The sequence below is a fragment of the Marmota monax genome, unplaced genomic scaffold (genome assembly GCF_021218885.2).
Source record: "Marmota monax isolate L192 unplaced genomic scaffold, Marmota_monax_Labrador192_F-V1.1 WCK01_AAM20220418_F8-fsc00475, whole genome shotgun sequence".
Taxonomy (NCBI): Eukaryota; Metazoa; Chordata; class Mammalia; order Rodentia; family Sciuridae; genus Marmota; species Marmota monax.
This window is the reverse complement of record NW_026693913.1, coordinates 140779-158365: the sequence shown is the minus strand read 5'-3', so window position 1 is coordinate 158365 and position 17587 is coordinate 140779. Positions and strand designations below refer to the sequence as shown.

The window sequence follows — 17587 nt, the reverse complement described above, 5'->3', positions numbered from 1 at the left end:
GTCCATCTCTGAAGTCCCCCGACCTTGGTACTGAGCCTGCCTCTGAGTAGACACTCCGCAGTGGTGGCTGAGTGTGGCGAGTGAGGCGCACACAGAGGTGCATATACATGTTTCCATTTGCCGTAAAAATCAGAACCTAGCCTTTCAGTAGTTCATGGACAAGCAAAAGGAGTATAAAGAGATGTGTTTTTAAAAAGTCAGCCCTGATTTTGACAAATTTCACTTCTTTGGCTTTGAAATGGGTTATCCAGTGAATTCTGGCACCCAAAGAAAGCTTTCTTGGCCAAAATGAAGAACTTAGAAGAGACCTTAGTTGAGGGCAATTATTACAAATGACTCCAAAATAGGTTTCAGATGGAAAGAACAAATTTCAGCTTTATATTGCCAGGAAAAATACAAAGCTTGAAAGCGATGGCATTTGGGAAGCCATTGTGTCCCAGGTCCTATTGTGCTGAACGAGATCCACGGGGCCACTGGGAGAAGATGAGATGAGGGGCGCAGAGGTGCTCTGGAAGGTGCATGGTGCTGTTCTACTGGGAGGCATTATCTGAGAAGTGGTTTGCATCTGCTGGGACCTGGTCTCACCCCAGATGCTCTATGGCCTCTGTTGGCAGAAATGTCTTTGAAGTAGAGATGTCCCTGGCATGAAGATCCACTTTTCTTTTGGTATGGTACCAGAGATTGAATCCAGAGACACTTAATGGCTGAGCCACATCCCAGCCCTATTAATGTTTTATTTAGAGAGAGGGTCTCACCATGTTACTTAGGGCCTCGATAAGTTGCTGAGGCTGGCTTTGAACTCATGAACCTCCTGCTCAGCCTCCCAAGCTGGGATTTCAGGATACACCACCACACCTGGCTGAAGGTCCACTTTTCGCCTCTTTCTTGCCTGGCGACCTCCTCTGTGGCTCTATCTGGACCAGTCAGTAAGGTGGACATCACTTGGTTGCATCACTAGAGGCGCTGAGAGAAACGAGGAGCAAATGAGCAAGAAAGTCATTGGCCTCCTGTAGGTCACCACCTGTCCTCCCTGCTCCTGGTCCTCCTGAGAGTGCCCAGCTCAAGCCGGTTCTGTTGTGATCTGGGTAAACCAGCCTCAGACAGGCTGCCATGGGGGGATGGGCAAGGACCTCTGTCTGCTAGTTATTTGGAGGAGCCAAATCCTCGACCCTCAGCACTGAGTCCTTCTCTGACAGGCTGGAGAGGGTCATCAGAGGCTCCGACTCCTCTCCGTCTGTGCACTGTGATGAGGGACAAGGACTCTGTTGGACCAAACTGGAAAAGGTTTCTGCTTACCTCCCCAGGGTTCGAGGTCTAGACCCTGACCTGAGCCGGTGGCTCTCTGGGTCGCAGTCCTGTCTGCCTCTCTGCCTTTGCCGTCACTTGTGTACTGATGATTCGTCCCCTTTGTTTTCCTGCTCCCGCCTCTGGGTCTCATGTAAGATTGCTCACAACTGTCTGTGGGATAAGCTCACGAGAGCAGGAACCAAGTCTGTCTCGGTCACTCCCAAGTCCCAGAGACCAGCACCCAGAGCAAGGCAGGCCTTGAAGGAGTACTCAGTCCATGAGGGGACAGATGAATCATGCTGCTGCTGGATCCCAAAGCTGAAGGCGTAGAGAGAAGTGGTCAGGGATGACGCCTGGCACTGGGTCTCCCGTTTCCTGCATCTGTGGAGGCTGCAGATCCGCACGCAAGCGGGGTGTGGCCCTCGGGCTCAGTCTGCAGAAGCAGCAGCAATGCTTGCTCGAGGAAGGCTGCAGGTTTTACTCATTTCTCTTGGCCTTGCTTCTCCCCTGGCCTGCACCAGCCTCTGGGGACCGATGGCAGTGAGACCCCCACCCAGCTTCCATCCTTGGCACCGGACTCCCATCCCCGTCAACGTCTCACTCAGTCCTCCCGGCATGCCCAGGGAGTGTCTCAGGGAGAGTGACCACCAGGCCTTGTCATATTCTGCTCCTGCTCAGGCCTGTTTTGCTGATGGCCACTGTCCTTGAAGCCGGCTAAGTGAATGTAATGGTGTGGCTGGTGGCAGGCTTCAAACGTCAATGTAGAGGTGCCCAAGAGAGCCCAGCTCTGCTGGCCCTGGGCACAGAGAACTGTACTCTGTCCTTCCTCCCTTCTGGGACTCACCTCTACCACTAGACCCTAAAGCTGTGCTGCCTGTACCTCTGTAGCTCACAGAGAGTGGGCAAGGACATTTTTGTTTCCTGATGCCTATGGCCATCTCTACTTTAGCTCAGTCCAAACCCAGGGTCAAGGAGAAGGACTTTGATCTCTGGGCGCCTCTCTACCACCTCTTCTTGGTCTCTAGATCCTTTTCCCAAATGTAAGTGGACCCCTGGAGGTGGCTAGAGCCCTAGTTAATTAGACAGGACTGAACTTGTCTGTGCCCCAGCTCCGGACAGTGGAGTGGGCACCTCAACCTTTTGAAGGAAGTGGTGGCCGCATGACTAATGTCAAGGTAACCGATTTCTTTTATATACATATAAAAGAAATATATATATATATATATATATATATATATATATATATATATATTTAGTTATTGTTAAACCTTTATTTTATTTATTTACATGTGGTGCTGACAATTGAATCAGACAAGTGCACTACTGTTGAGACACAGCCCCAAGGTAACCTAGTTCTGTATTGTGATTTGTGTCCCAACCTCATTCCAGGGCGTGCCTGGGGTCATCATGCTATGTCATGAGGTTTGGAAGGTCACTATCAGCTGACTGCTAAGCCCTGCCTCTGGTTGCCGGGTGCATGGACACTCGTTCATTCACCAACTCACTCAGCACACTTTTCTGAGCACCTGTTAGGAGCCAGTCACTGTATTCAGGGCTGGGTATAGGAAGAGGGATCAGACATGCTGCCTTCTCTGGGTGGGTTTTGTCTTATTGAACAGGGGACACAAACAACCTCACTCTGGCTTCTGCTAATGGGAAGCACCTGCAGGCGATGGTGAGAGGAAGGAAGACAGGTGGCAGCTCCTGTTGCCCAGGCGCCCCTCTGCTGGGTTGGCAGTTCTGTCCATCCACAGAGGGCTGTGGTCCCCGCTGGGTGGCCCTCTCCCTCAGCCCCTGCTGGGTTCTGAGTACTGCCCCCTCTTCTTTCTGCCTGAGACTCAGAGGTGGTGAGGGCTCCCTGGTATTTCTAGTTGCAGGTTTTCTGTTCATCTTTGTTGGTTTCCCTTAACTCCCCCTTTGCCTTTGCGAATTTTCCCTTCATTGAGTCACCCCCAATTATGCCACCCAAGTGTGCCATCTGCCCGCCACTGGTGCTGTATCAGCCCAGGGTTCTTCTGCTTCCTTTGGAGTAGAAGTCACCAAGAGGGGATTGGCACCAAAGGAACCAGGCTTTATGGGGGCTTGTGCTCTGGCACAAGAGAAATGGCATGTGGGACAGGGTTCCAGACCAGCTTTTGGAGAGGTGTCAGGGAGATCTGTGTAGTTTGGCTGGGGTCTGCCCAGGTGCATTGGCGGCTGCTGCTCATGGTTCAGGATTTTTGTTCTCTGCAACAGGGTCTGCGCCCAGCGCACTGATCTGCTCATATGCATTGGGTCGCTTTGCGCTCAGCTGGGTGGTGAGAGGGTTCGCTCTCACCACCCCAGGTACGATGCTTAGAGCCCGGAATTCTGCTCACTCAGAAGCGGCTGTGGGGAAGGCTCTTTGCAAGATTTAAAGGAAGCGGGTGGCACAAAAAGAGCTAAACTAGCTTCTCATTAAAGACAAAAAACATAGTTGGGAATCAGGCCTCTCTTATTCTGCCTCACTGGGACCCTGTGGCTCTGCCATTTCTTGCTTATCTTTGCATCCACTGTGCCTGCAAGTCGACAGTCATTAAATGACCAGATAATTAATAAAAATGTGGTACAGCCCATAACGGCATTTTAGGGGGGCAGGGTGAATGTCCAGCCTCCCACCCTGCCTCCGGATACTCTGTGTGCCTGGCACATTTGAGAACACAGCGATAAATAAACATGCTGTTAGTCGGTTTTAGGAAGTTTGGGGCCTCTCCTTAGAAACTGAGTGCCTTCTCATGCTAATTATTATGAGAGTCAAAGCCACAGTTTCTGTGATTATTAGCAGTTTTCTTGTCTCCAGATTCTTCTTTTTCTGAGCTGCTGTGTTCCCCAAATTTTGATGTGATGGGGTAACAAAGTACAGTGTAGAGAGAGAGCCAAGGGAGGTAGGAACCAAGGCTTATCTTAGTTCAGCCAACCGCAGCTCCCAAGTCCCCCGGGTGGGACAGGGAGACCGATGAGACCAGAGGAGAGTCTGAATTCTCAACTGGAGCACTGGCTAACACTGGAAGGTTCCGGGCAGTGTGTGCTGTGGTTTACATGTTAAAGTAACCCCTCCCTGTGAGAAGGACAGGTTGGACATGGACACAGAGAAACTGGGAATGAGTCAGGAGGCTCCGCAGTCATTTGGGGTGTGATGGTGGTGGCTTGGAGAGGGGCAGATGTACAGACAGAGGGGTCAAGATGTATAGCCCTGAGGGGGGATTTTTGTTATTGTTGTAGTTTTTGTTTTTCATTTTTTTCCTTTTTTTTGTGGGCTCTCTCCCAACCTGCGAGGAGGTCCACAGAACAGGGTAGAGGAGAGTGTGGCTGCGGAGTCACTAATCAAGACCTCCGAAGACCAAGCAGGAAGCAGGTCTGATTTTATTGTGCAGTTACCATGTACATACACTCGGGCAGTAGCTCGGCAGAGTACTGGCAGCCACCAATACAATTTCTGGCTAACTGTCCTTGCAGCGACCACTCGAGGAGTGGGCCATGGAGCAAGTGCAGAGACTGCAACACATGGCCCCATGCTCAGGGCTGTGCCTATGGGGTAAGCGGTTTGCAGCTCATGTGCCTAGCACGAGGGGTGTGGCCTGCCACTCAGATGCCCTTAACGTATGCCATGTATGCAGTACTCCACTCACTTGTCTCCACACAGAACCATCGGGACTTCTCTGAGAAGGCGAGGAGCAGCTCTGCTGGTAAATCTGTCCTTGTTGATAGCAGTCTCCAAGATATTTCTGTGGTGCTCTCAGACCTTGAAGTCCAAGTACAAAGAGTTCAAGATCAAAATCATTAGATTGTAAAAAAACCCAAGTGGAATTGCAAAAACTGAAAACAGAAATGCCCCAAACATAAACAGTTATATGAATAAAAAGAAAAATGCTAAAACCCTAAAAGAAAAATTGGTAAATCCCATGAACCCATAGACTCCTTCCTGCAGACAGGGGCACTTGGAGGGACAAGGTCCTCCAGTTTATGTCCTTGGGAGATGGGACCTTTTCCCTATTCTTGGCAGAAATCTCCATGAATTGGCCAATTTAAGAGTATCTTTTTTTTTAAAGAGAGAGAGAGAAAGAGAGAGAGAGAGAGAGAGAGAGAGAGAGAGAGAGAGAGAATTTTCTTAATATTTATTTTTTAGTTTTCGGTGGACACGACATTTGTATGTGGTTCTGAGGATTGAACCCATCGCCATGCGCATGACAGGCGAGCCCGCTACAGCTTGAGCCACATCCCCAGCCCAGCCACATCCCCAGCCCTAAGAGTATCTTTTTTTTTTATTTCAGTTGTAGATGGACATAATATCTTTATTTTATTTATCCATTTTTATGTGGTGCTGAGGATCCAACCCAGCGCCTCATGCATGTGAGGCAAGCACTCTGCAGGGAGACAGGGTCTCCTGGGTCGGAGGTTCACGGATTGCAGTCGACTTTCTGGGAGGCTCCCTACGTGAAGGACAGCACAGCAGATTCCCCTCTCTGTCCTTGGTTCATTCTCTGAAGTGCCCCTTGGCCTTCTTCCCCTTTTATCAAATTAGCAAGAAGCTGGGAGATTAAAAAGGAAGTAGGCGAGAAGGAGAAGCACAAAGGGAATTGGAAGAGCAGGGGTGGTGCCCTGGGCTGTTCACATATCTGGATTCTAGAGAGGACCCAGATTTGCTGGGGACAACAGCCAGGGAGACAGGGCCATGTGGCTGTCCCCAGCTCTGCTCCTCCTCTGCCTCCCAGGTGAGTGGACTGTGTATGTGTGTGTGTGTGTGTGTGTGTGTGTGTGAGAGAGAGAGAGAGAGAGAGAGAGAGAGAGAGAGAGAGGCTTGTAAGCAGGGAAGTGGAAGAGAAGGAAGCCTCTTCCCAGGAGCAGAGGGCCCCTGTCAGCTCTTACGTATGTGACATTTTATGGAATTCAAGATTTTTCAAGCCAGAAGGAGCCTGGAAGCTTCTCTTTGGTCTGGCTGCTCATCTGCTTCTGGAATCTTCTTGATTGGAGAGACTGGAGACTCAGGATGTAATTGACTCTGAAGGGGCTGGCTGTGAGCCTGGATAGGAGGACCCCAAGCTCTCCAGGCAGACTTCTTTCAGAAGCTGCACATGCGATGGCTGTGACATATGATTTGCCCCTTGGTAGATTCCCACTGTGGGGAAGTGTGATGCTGAGCTTTGTCTGGGGCTGGAAGGAGGCATGCTGGGAATAAACTGCCTCTAGGAAGGCACTGGTGCCAGGTGGGGGTTCACTAGTCCTCCAGTCTTGGGGGGCAGGCGGCAGTGGAGTCCTTGGGGGACAACATGGGTGTGGAGCAGTGCTTTGGAAGTGAGAATTTCCCCATAATGCAGGGTCCAGGGCGCACAAGGTTCTCACTCATATTAGGACCGCAGAGAGATGGTGGGCGCTTAGAAGGTGGGGGGCCAGGAGCCACTTTGCTTTGGCTCAGGGAGCAAAAAGGAAGGTGGTAACTGTGGACGCACAGCTTAACTCCTGTTTCTTTCTCTCTGTCTCTCTCTCTGTCTCTGTCTCTCTCCCTCTCTTTCACACACACACACACACACACACACACGTGCACACATACAGGCATACCATGTGTGCGCTCACACATACTCAACTTCAGACCAGGATCCCGCTGTTTCTGAGCTTGCTCATGTGGTGGAGCTCGGCTGAGCCTCCCCTCCCGGGCTCACAGCCCTCCGACCCCCAGCAGCCGCTCCTCCTCTATCATTCCTTCCACATCCGCATCTCACATTTTGCATCCCAGATTCAAATCCCTGCTTTCCTTCCAGGTCCCAAACCATCCCACTTGGTTACAGAGGGCAGCGTCCCTCGTTCCCCTGAATGCATGGTGACAGCTGACACCCAGGTGCCAAGGACTGTGATGGGTGGAGATGCCCATGCCCCAACTCAGTGTAAAGAAACCTATCAGGGCCTCCTCTGGACCCAGCCCTTCTTCCCACACGTTGGTTCTTCCTGGAGAGCAGTTAGGATTATAACCAGAGGTTTATTATTCCTTCCTCAAGGACTCATGAAGGGCAGAGGAAACCAGAAGTTGCACTTTGATTATTTTTGAAGTAAAATTTTAAATTAAGATGATTTTGCTTTTTCTTATTTTATATTTGATATTTCTGTATTTACATAATGAAATAGCCCTCTTACGACTGACCCCATAGGTCAAATGAGAAATGGTGGGAGATCAAACTAGAAATGAGTTCTTAGTTTATCTGTATTACTATTATGTATGAGTGCAGTTGGATAATCATTTAATACTCACTGCTTAATAGACTAAGCCCAGCATGTTGATGTTCTAAGTACTTTTCACAACATTTTTCATCGGTACATTATACCCACATGTGATGATGGGATTTGTTGTTGTATATTCATACATGCACAGAATACACAGTGTAACAATGTGATTTGGCCAGTATTTACCCCACACTTCCCCCTCCCTCCCTTCCTCCCACCCCACGGTGCCTTTTCTCTACTGGTCACTCCTTTGATTTCATGAGCTCCACCCCCCCTTTTCTTTTCCTTTTTCCTCTCTGGCTCCCGCACATGAGAGAAAGCATACGATCTTTGACTTATTTCACTTAACATAATGGTCTCCAGTTCCATCCATTTACTGACAAATGCCATATTTTCATTTTTCTTTATGGCTGGATAAAACTCCACTGTGTGTATATACCACATTCTCTTTATCCATTCATCCACTGGTGGACACCTAGGCTGGTTCCACTATTGTGAATTATGCTGCTCTAAACATGGTATACATGTATCCCTGCAGTAAGATGACTTCAGTTCCTCAGGATAAATTCTCAGGAGGGATATAGCTGTGTTTCTTTCTCTCCACAGCCTTTCCAGGTTTATTACCATTTATATTCTTGGTGACTGTCGTTCTCCCTGGAGTGAGATGAAATCTCAGTGTAGTTTTGAATTGCATTTCCCTAGTTGCTAATGATATTTAATATTTATATATATTTCTTGACCATTTGCATTTCTTCTTTGGAGAAGTGTTGTTTAATGCCTTTGCCCATTTATTAATTTGATTTTTTCGGTGTAAAGGTTTTTGAGCTCTTTGCATATTCTAGATATTAGTTATCTGTCAGAGAGTAGCTAACAAGATTTTCTCCCACTCTATAGGTCCTCTTTTCAAATTCCTAATTGCTTTTTTTTTTTTTTGCTGTGCAGAAACTTTTTAATTTGATCCTATCCCATTTATTAATTCTTGACATAATTTCCTGAGCTTTAGGGGTCCTAGTGAGAAAGTTGTTTCCTGTGCCTGAAAACTGGAGTGTTGGCCCTGTTTTCTTCTAGGAGTTGCATAGTTTTGATCTTTGATTCATTTTGAGTTAATTTTCGTGCAGGGACATGTGGATAACCAGTTTTCCCAGCACCATCTGATCAAAGGGCTACCTCTTCTCCAGTGTGTTTTTGGCGTCTTTGCCAAGGATTGTATGACTGTAGAGGTGTGGGGTTGTCTCTGTGTCTTCTGTCCTTCACTCTTGGCCTGTGGATCTGTTTTAGGCCAGGACTCTGCAGGTTTTTGTTACCACAGCTCAGTTAAGTCAGCTCTTGTGATCCCTCCAGGATTGCCTTTTTGTCTTAGAATTATTTTGGCTATTCTGGATCTTTTATTCTTCCAAATTAATTTTTAGGACTGTTTTTTTCTAGTTCTCTGAAGAATGTCATTGATGTTTGGTGGGGATTGCATTGAATCTGTCAACTGTTTTTGGTAGTATGACCATTTAAAGTGATATCCGTTCTGCCTATCCATCAACATGGGAGGTTTTCCCATATTCTCAGGTCTTCTGCAATTTTCCTATTCAATATTTTATTGTTTTCGGGCTGGGGATGTGGCTCAAGCGGTAGTGCGCTCGCCTGGCATGTGTGCGGCCCGGGCTCGATCCTCAGCACCACATACAAACAAAGATGTTGTGACTGCCGAAAACTAAAAAATAAATATTAAAAAAAAATCTCTCTCTCTCTCTCTCTTTAAAAAAATTATTAAAAAAATATTTTATTGTTTTCATTGTAGAGGTCTTTCATCCCATTGGTTGGACTTATTCCTAAGTATTTTATTTTTTTGAGGCTGTTGTGAATTAAATTGTTATCCTGTTGGCGTATAGGAAAGCTAATGATTTTTTTTTTTGTATATTGATTTGTAACCTGCTCCTTTGCCAAATTTGTTTATTAGCTCTAACAGTCTTTTGGTGGAGTTTTTTTTTTTTTTTTTGGCTCTTCTATGTATAGGATTGTATCATCTGCAAAGAATGATAATTTGACTTCTTCCTTTCTTATTTTTATCCCTTTTATTTCCTTCTGTTTCCTAATTGCTCTGTATTATTGCTCTAGCTCTATATTATATAGGAGTGGTGAGGAAGGACATCCTTGTCTTTTCTCAGATTTTAAAAGGAATGCTCTCAGTTTTTCTCCATTTACTATGAGGTCAGCTTTGGGTTTTTCGTACAGAGCCTTTATAATAGTGAGGTAGGTTCCTTCTATCCCTAGTCTCTTCAGTGTTTTGATCATGAATGGGGGCTGAATTTTGTCAAAGGCTTGCTCTGCATCTGTTGATAACTAAATGATTTTTATCCTTAATTCTGTTTATGTGATGGATTACATTTATTGATTTGCATATATTAAACCATCCTTGCATCTCTGAAATAAAAACCTCTTGGTCATGGTGTGCAATCTTATTCATATTCTGTTGAATATAATTTGCTAATATTTTATCAAGTATTTTTGCATCTGAGTTTGCTGGGGATATTGGTCCACAGTTTTCTTTCTGTGATGAGTCCTTATCTGGTTTTGGTATGAGTGTTATACTGGCTTCGTAGAATGAATTTGGAAGTGTTTCATTCTTTTTCTATTTCATGGAATAATTTGAGGAGTATTGGCATTAGTTCTTCTTCAAGATTTGGTAGAATTCAGCTGAGAATCCATCTGGTGCTGGGCCTTTCTTTGTTGAAGGCTTTTTATTACTGCTTTTATTTCAATGCTAGTTATCGGTCTGTTTAGGTTTTCTCTGTCCTCTTGATTTCAGATTTGCAGATAGCATTTGCTTAGAAATGTGTCCATTTCTTCTAGGTTTTCCAGATTATATTGGAGAATAAATTTTCAAATTGGTCCCTAATGATCTGCTGGATTTCTGTGATGACTGTGGTGATTTCTCTTTTTTCATCTCTGGTTTTATTAATTTGTGTTTTTTTCTCTTTTTCTTTTGGTTAATTTGGCTAAAGGCTTATGAATCTTGCTTATTTTTTCAAAGAACCAACCAGCTCATTGTTTAATCGATCCTTTGTATGGTTTTTTAATTCTCATTTTTATTGATTTCAGCTCTGATTTTAATCACCTCCATTCTTCTACTGGCTTCAGAATTGATTTGTTCTTCTTTTCCAAGGGCCTTGAGATTCATCATTAGGGTGTTTATTTGGGTTCTTTCTGATTTTCTTACGTAGGCACTCAGCTATAAACTTTCCTCTTAGAACTGCTTTCATGGTGTCCCAAGGGTTCTGATATGTTGTATCACTATTCCCATTTGAGTCTAAGAATTTTTAAATTTCGGGCTGGGGTTGTAGCTCGGCAGTAGAGTACTAACCTCACACGTGTGAGGCCCTGGGTTGGATCCTCAGCACCACATAAAAATAAATAAGTGAAATAAAGGTATTGTATCCAACTACAACTAAAAAATAAATATTTAAAAAAATTTTTAAAAGATTTTTAAAAAAATTTCTCCCTTGATTTCTCCTATCATCATTCATCATTCAAAAAGTGTATTGTTCAATCTTACAAAATTACATATAAACTATGTAATATATTACACAGTTTCTGTAGAGTTTTGCCATGTTGATTTCTAATTTCATTCCATTATGATCTGATAAGATGCAAGGAATTATATTGATTTTTTTTTTGTATTTGCTAAGAGTTGCTTTATGGCCTGTTTTGGAGAGGGTTCTATAAGCCACTGAGAAGAAAGTGAAATCAGCTGTTTTTGGATGAAATATTCTATATATGTCTGCTAAGTCCATTGATTATAATATTTTTCAGGTACAAAGAGTTTTACTGAGTTTTTATCTGGATGGCCTATCTAATGATCAGAGAAGTGTGTTGAAATCACCCAGTAGTGTAGTATTAGGGTCTGAGACTTTAATTTGAGTAGTGTCTCCTTTATGTAATTAATTGTACCCACATTCAGGGCATAAGTATTTATTATTGTTATATTATTTCTTGTTGGATTTTTTTCCCTGCCAATAGGAAGTGACCTTATCTCTTCTGATTAATTTTGGTTTGAAGTCTGCCTTGATATATATGAGAGTAGCTACTCCTCCTTGTTTTTGGGTTCAATTGACAGCATATATCAATTTCCATTTTCACTTTCATTTTCAGTCTGTGGCTGTCTTTGCCTGCAAGGTGCATCTCTTGTAAACAACATATAGTTGGGTCTTGATTTTTAGTCCATTCTGCCAGCGCTTGTCTTACAGTGGGAGAGTTGATCATTTACTTTCAGTGTTTTTGCAGAGATGGTTACTCATCCCTGCCATTTGGATTTATTTATAATGTTTACTTTGGTCCTGTTTCTCATTTGCTTAGCTGCTCTTTAAATGAAATTTGTTCATTTATGAGCTCTGGGGTTTGTTTTTTATATCTTCTATCTATGGTATTTCGTTAAGTAAGTTCTGTTTACATGTCATGAATTATCTAAGTTACTGCTTGTCTTGGAAGGTTTTTAATTTTCCCCTAAATTTTGAAGTGTAACTTTAATAGATATAGCAGTCTTGGTTGACACTTATTTTCTTTCAGGACTTGGAACACATCATTCCAAGTCCTCTCACAAAACTTAACTCAAAATGGGTCAAGGACCTAGGAATTAAACCAGAGACCCTGCGTCTAATAGAAAAAAAAGTAGGCCCTAATCTCCATCATGTGGGATTAGGCCCCAACTTCCTTAAAAAGACTTCTATAGCACAAGAATTGAAACCAAGAATCAATAAATGGGATGGAATCAAACTAAAAAGTTTCTTCTCAGCAAAATAAACAATCTGTGAGATGAACAGAGAGCCTACATCCTGGGAGCAAATCTTTACCCTTCACACATCACATAGAGCACTAATCTCTAGGGTATATAAAGAACTCAAAAGCTAAGCACGGAAAAAACAAAACAAATAACCCAATCAGAGAGCACTTTTCAAAGCACCAGAGCACATTGTAGCCTCTGGATCAGCTGAGATCCGATTGTTTTTCTGACTTCAGGATTTCTGTACCAAATCTGTTTCTCTCTGGATTGTCCCTCCTCTCAGCTGAAACAGCCCTGTCCCCTCCTCTGCTGCCACAGCTGGCTCAGCTTCAATGTATCCTTTCTTCTTTGTTTAATGTACCCACATTTCTGAGTCTCTAAGACACTCTGATTCTCCAGTTGAATCTGAGTGAAATTCCACCTTGCTGAGGAACAGGACTCCGGCTGCTTGACTCCTGAGCCGTGGACTCACTGGGGATGCAGCCCCCCTCTAATCCACCATCCTGAGTCACCCTCAGGGGCTATACTTTGAAAGAATAGGTTTGAGTTGCAGAAGATTCTAGAATACAGAGGCGGAAGACCAAATCTCATTCCTGATACAGTCTGCAGGACAAGGGATGGGGCCAGACGTTTGTTCTCTCTGTTCTCACCTTCAGCTTTAGTCCCCATGAGCAGGGTCCACTTGGTCACTCAGTGTGCTGCTCTCACAGGGGACAGGCTTCCTGGCCTCAGTCTCTGGACCCTTTGGCTGCCCAGTGTCCCTCCAGGTCCTTCTTCCAGGAACCTTTCACACCTCTCCAGGAACTCTTGCCCCCAGCTTTGGGCAGACAGCTGACAGGCCCACCTGGATGGAGACCTGAGACTCTGGGCTTGTGTCTTCCAGGCTGTTTGTCTCTGTGGGGCCCTGACTCTGTGACCGGCACCGTGGGAAGCTCTCTGAGCCTGCAGTGTCACTATGAGCGGGCATACAAGGGATATAGCAAATACTGGTGCAGAGGACAACATGACACCGATTGTCACAGTATGGTGGAGACCAAAGGAGGAGAGAAAGTAGAGAGGTATGGCCGCGTGTCCATCAGAGACTCTGCTGATGACCTCACCATAACAGTGACCATAGAGAACCTCAGTAAAGACGATGCTGGATCATATTGGTGCAAAATTCAGACAATATGGATCCTGGATATATTTTCGCGTGACCCCTCCTTCCAAGTCCAGGTGTATGTTAGCCCAGGTGAGCACTCCCTGGCTCCAGCAATGGAGCTGTGGGCACAAGGGTGGGTGCACAGTGAAGAGTGTCTCTGAGTCCTGCCTTGTCCTGAGCCTCAGGGGTGTTGGGAGGAGCCTGGGTGTGGACAGGGAGAGAGGTGGCTCACCTTCAGCCACAGGCTGAGCCGCCTTCCTCCACACTCCTTCTCGTCAAGCTGGGTGGACCGTGAGAGACCCCTGCCTCCTCCTGGCAGGTCAGACCAGGATGGGAAGACCTGGCACTTATTAGAGGTGACTCTCTGGCCAGGTCTGCTAAGGGGCTCCTTTGGTCCCCGAGGGGCTCCACCCAGGAGGGGGCCTGGGTTTGGCTTCAGGGAACCTCTTGATCTCCTCTGAGTGGCTGGTTCTGTGCAGTATCAGATCTAACCAGGGGCTTAGCACAGGCTGGGGACAGAGGAGTGCCTGATGTGTGACTTTGTCTCCAGAAGCCACTCCCACCCCCTGGGTGACCACAGCGCCCATCACGTCTGCTTTGCTGAGAGTGAGCAGTGGGCAGAATGACAGCATCGAGGACGTGCTGGCCCCCCACTCCTGGTAAGGCCCCAGCCCTGGAGACAGGGGAAGGGAGCCAGCAGCCCTGGGCTCGGGGGAACCAGAGACGGGAGTCATGCCCTGTCCAGCCAGCCTCACCGCTGCTGTCTCAGTGCTCACATTCTCTGAGGCTGCCTTTGAGTGCTGAGTCGGGGAGGCTGCAGACACAGGCCAGAGGCTGGCTTGGGTGGCCGGACAGCCCCTGGTCCCTCCCAACCCTCCTTCCCCTCAGGGTCCGGACCTGCAGCCCCTTCCAAAGGTCTTTGCTCAGCTGGGCCTCTTGCCACCAGGAGCTGCCTCTGGGGTCTGGGGAGACAGGTGGCTTCAGGCTGGAGTTTCAGTCTGTTTTCCCTCTTCTCCCAGAGATCCCCGGGAAGGGCTGCACTGCTGCCATCAGACCCTGAAGGGAGGGACAAGGGACAAGGACTTTGCAGTGAGAGTGAGGATTGGTTTCAAGAAGTTGGCATGCAGAAGGGACAGAGAGGGTGACCCTGGAGCTCCTGGGGCCTCTTCTCTGTCCTCTCCGTCATCTCTCCTCCGTGAGACCCCCTTGAGGGAGAGGTGAAGGGGCCACAGAGGTGCTCCCTGGGTCCGTTCTCTGTTGAGTTCTGAATTATTTGGGCTCTAAAATCAGGGCACAGGGAGAGGTGGGGAGAGAAAGGTCCTGGGGCTTCCCCTGCAGGAGGCAGCTCATGTCTTGTTCCCATGGCCCCCACAGGTCCCTGCTCAGCAGTGTCCACTTCCTGCTTCTCGTCTTCTTGAAGGTGCCCCTGCTTCTGAGCATGCTCAGTGCTGTCCTCTGGGTGAACAGGCCTCAGAGGGCCCCTGGGGGTGGACAGAGACTGCTTGTTTGGAACCTCTACAGTGCGCCACCCCAGAAATGCCCTGCGTAAGGACGAAGCTCCTTCGGACTGTACGAGAAGGACTTTTGACTCTGGACTCCAGGGCAGGGAGGCAGCAGTCACCAGCTTCTGTAGGGACTTCTGTAAGGAGGGGCCTGGGTCTTAGAGGGCTCTTCTTTGGAGTCCTCAGCATGGAAGAGGGAGTGAAACTCCCCTGGGCCCCTGTTTTGGGGGTCCTCTTTTCTCCTCCCGGCTCATGCCCACTTCCCAAGGCCAAGAATTCTCTGGGATTTTCATGCTCGTGCACAAAAGCATCTGAGGTCAGTTTCCCCAGGGAAGAGTCGCCTCCTTCCTACAGATGGGAGGCTCCCTGAGGAGCCTTTGGGCTCACAGGGCTCCACCCCCTCTCCTGGGACGACCCAGGGCTCTGGGTCCTGCTCAGGCAGCTCCTCACTTTCCTGAACACTCAGGGTTCCTTCCCCTTTTCTGGGGCTTTTGGGTCTCCCTGGGCTTTAAGCCTCGCTGGGTCCCTGTGAGCAGGGAGCAAGGGCTCAGCACATCTGCCTAGGCTGGTCATGGCTGCGTGGCTCCATGGGACGGGTTGGAGCAGCAATGGGAGGAGGAGGCGGTGGCTTCCGCTAACACCACTCCTGATCCTGGGGGTCTCCTCTGCTCGGTGTTGCCCAAGAGTCCATCTGCCTGAGACCACCTGTCAGCAGTCAGTCCCTTCCCCGGGGTGGGCAGCTTTTCACAGGCAGGGTGCAGGCTGGGAGGTGAGGAGCACTCTACCACCCGGGGACCCGAGCCCAGGAGGAGGCGCCGCTGGCTGAACGCCTCCGTTGCTCCCCGTGTGGCTTGCGAGGGGATTCCACTGTCTGCCCCAGCGTCACCATCTCCTCTCACTCCCTGCTCTGGGCCAGTCCTCTCCCTCCCCCCAGGCCACTCCTGCCCTGAACTAGTGATGCCAGTTTCCAGAGAGGGGACGCATCCAGAGGACAGCATGAGTGAAAACAGGGTAGAGGCAGCCATTATGGTAACCGTGGCCCCTGGGAGACCTGTCCGCAGAAGGGTGCTGTCCCCTGTGGTTTTCACGGTGAGCTGTGTCCAAGGTGAGCTGACCTGGAGCTAAGGTGGAGCATGTCACGGGGCAGAGGCTTGACTCTGGCCTAGGTTTTTATTTTCATTCATTTATTTTTTGAGGTGCTGGGATTGAACCCAGGGCCTCGTGGACCACTGAGCGGCACCCCCGCCCTTAAGCTTCTATTAAGAACAGTAGGGTGGGCTTGGCCAGAACAAGAGGAGATGGTGGGTGTCCTCTAGGAGAGCTTACTTAGCCAACGTGGCAGGCTCCAGCCTGAGGGCCAGAAGAAGGGGCGTTGTCGACAGATGTGGGCTGGTCAGCAGCAGGCCTGGGGATGCAGAGCTCACGTTTCTGTGTGTGACCGGGGTCACCAGGCAGAGGGTCTCGCAGGAAGCTAGAGAGGGGAGCCAGTAGAGTGTGAGGGCCGGGGAGGAAGGCGTGTGTCCAGAGCACGGGAGCCCAGAGAAGGTGAACTGGGCGGGGAAGTCTCAGACCAAGGACAGAGCCCACGGCCACCACTGTTGAGAGCCACAGCCAAAGGGGCCCCAGCAAACTTCCAGCTGCCAGCAAACTTCCAGCTGCTGGCTGATGATTGGCTCACAGCGGCCCCAGCAACATCTAGCCGATTGGCTCCTCTGCGGTGATGCTCATTGGACTGTTTCCCTGCCCTTTCAGACCACGGAGCTGCTCATTGGGGGACTTTTTTGGCTCCGCCCACGTGACCCAGCCAATCGGCCTCAAGAGCAGGAGGATTGTGGGAGGTGGAGAGAAGCTTGTGGGGGAGAGAGAGGCTTGGGGAAAGCCGGTGGTGGCAGTTGAGGCTCTGAGGGTTTTTCCTGAGAGACTATTTTGTTTGTCGTGTATGGTTCTAAAAATAAAGTTAGTTTCTTTTGACAAGTGGCTCCTGATTGTGCCCAGCCAGACTGCGGCATTTGGTGGCTCGCACGGGGAGCGACTGAGGGTAAGTGAACTGCTCGCCCCTGAGGGCAGGGCGAGAGAATGGGTAGCCATTTTAAGATTCTTCTTTTGTTATTTTGTTTCACTTTTGTTTTAAGTTGCCTGTCCCTGGAGATGTGTAAGATGGAAGAAAAACCGCTCACATCTGAGGAACAGATAGGGAGAAAGGACGGATGGACATTTCAGGAGGCTATTATAATGATTTTGTGTTGTTCCAATTTTGTTTCACTCAGTTTCAGTTTTGTTAGGCGTTATCTTGTTGGGTTGTATTATAGTAGAAATACGGGATCAGAAATTAGTAAAAAACAAACTGAAAGAGTGTTAAGTAAATTGTTAGAGGAAGGAGGCATCTCAGTAAAATCAAGAACAATCAGGGCATACGTTGATACAATACAAAAATGTAGCCCATGGCTTTTTAAGGAGGAGTTGTTAAATATATCACAATGGAACCATCATGGTGAAGATTTAAAAAGAATAGAAAAGAAAAGCCCAGGGACTCTGCCAGTTGGCACATTGCCATTGTGGACATTCGTATCTTGTTTGCTTAGTCCAAAGCCTTCAGTTCAGACAATGGTAGAGGAAGGAGAAGACATAATGATTCAAGTAAAAGAGAAGGTCTCTCAA

At 47.7% G+C, this 17587-nt stretch overlaps 1 protein-coding gene across 1 annotated transcript; it reads left to right on the top strand.

Moving 5' to 3' along the window:
* The first annotated feature begins 5871 nt into the window (after positions 1-5871).
* Positions 5872-16903, top strand: LOC124105950 (CMRF35-like molecule 2). Its single transcript, XM_046463413.2, has 4 exons — positions 5872-6017; positions 13170-13517; positions 13978-14086; positions 14802-16903. The coding sequence occupies exons 1-4, from the start codon at positions 5978-5980 to the stop codon at positions 14974-14976; spliced, it is 672 nt and encodes a 223-aa protein (XP_046319369.1). The 5' UTR covers positions 5872-5977; the 3' UTR covers positions 14977-16903.
* Positions 16904-17587: the final 684 nt, after the last annotated feature.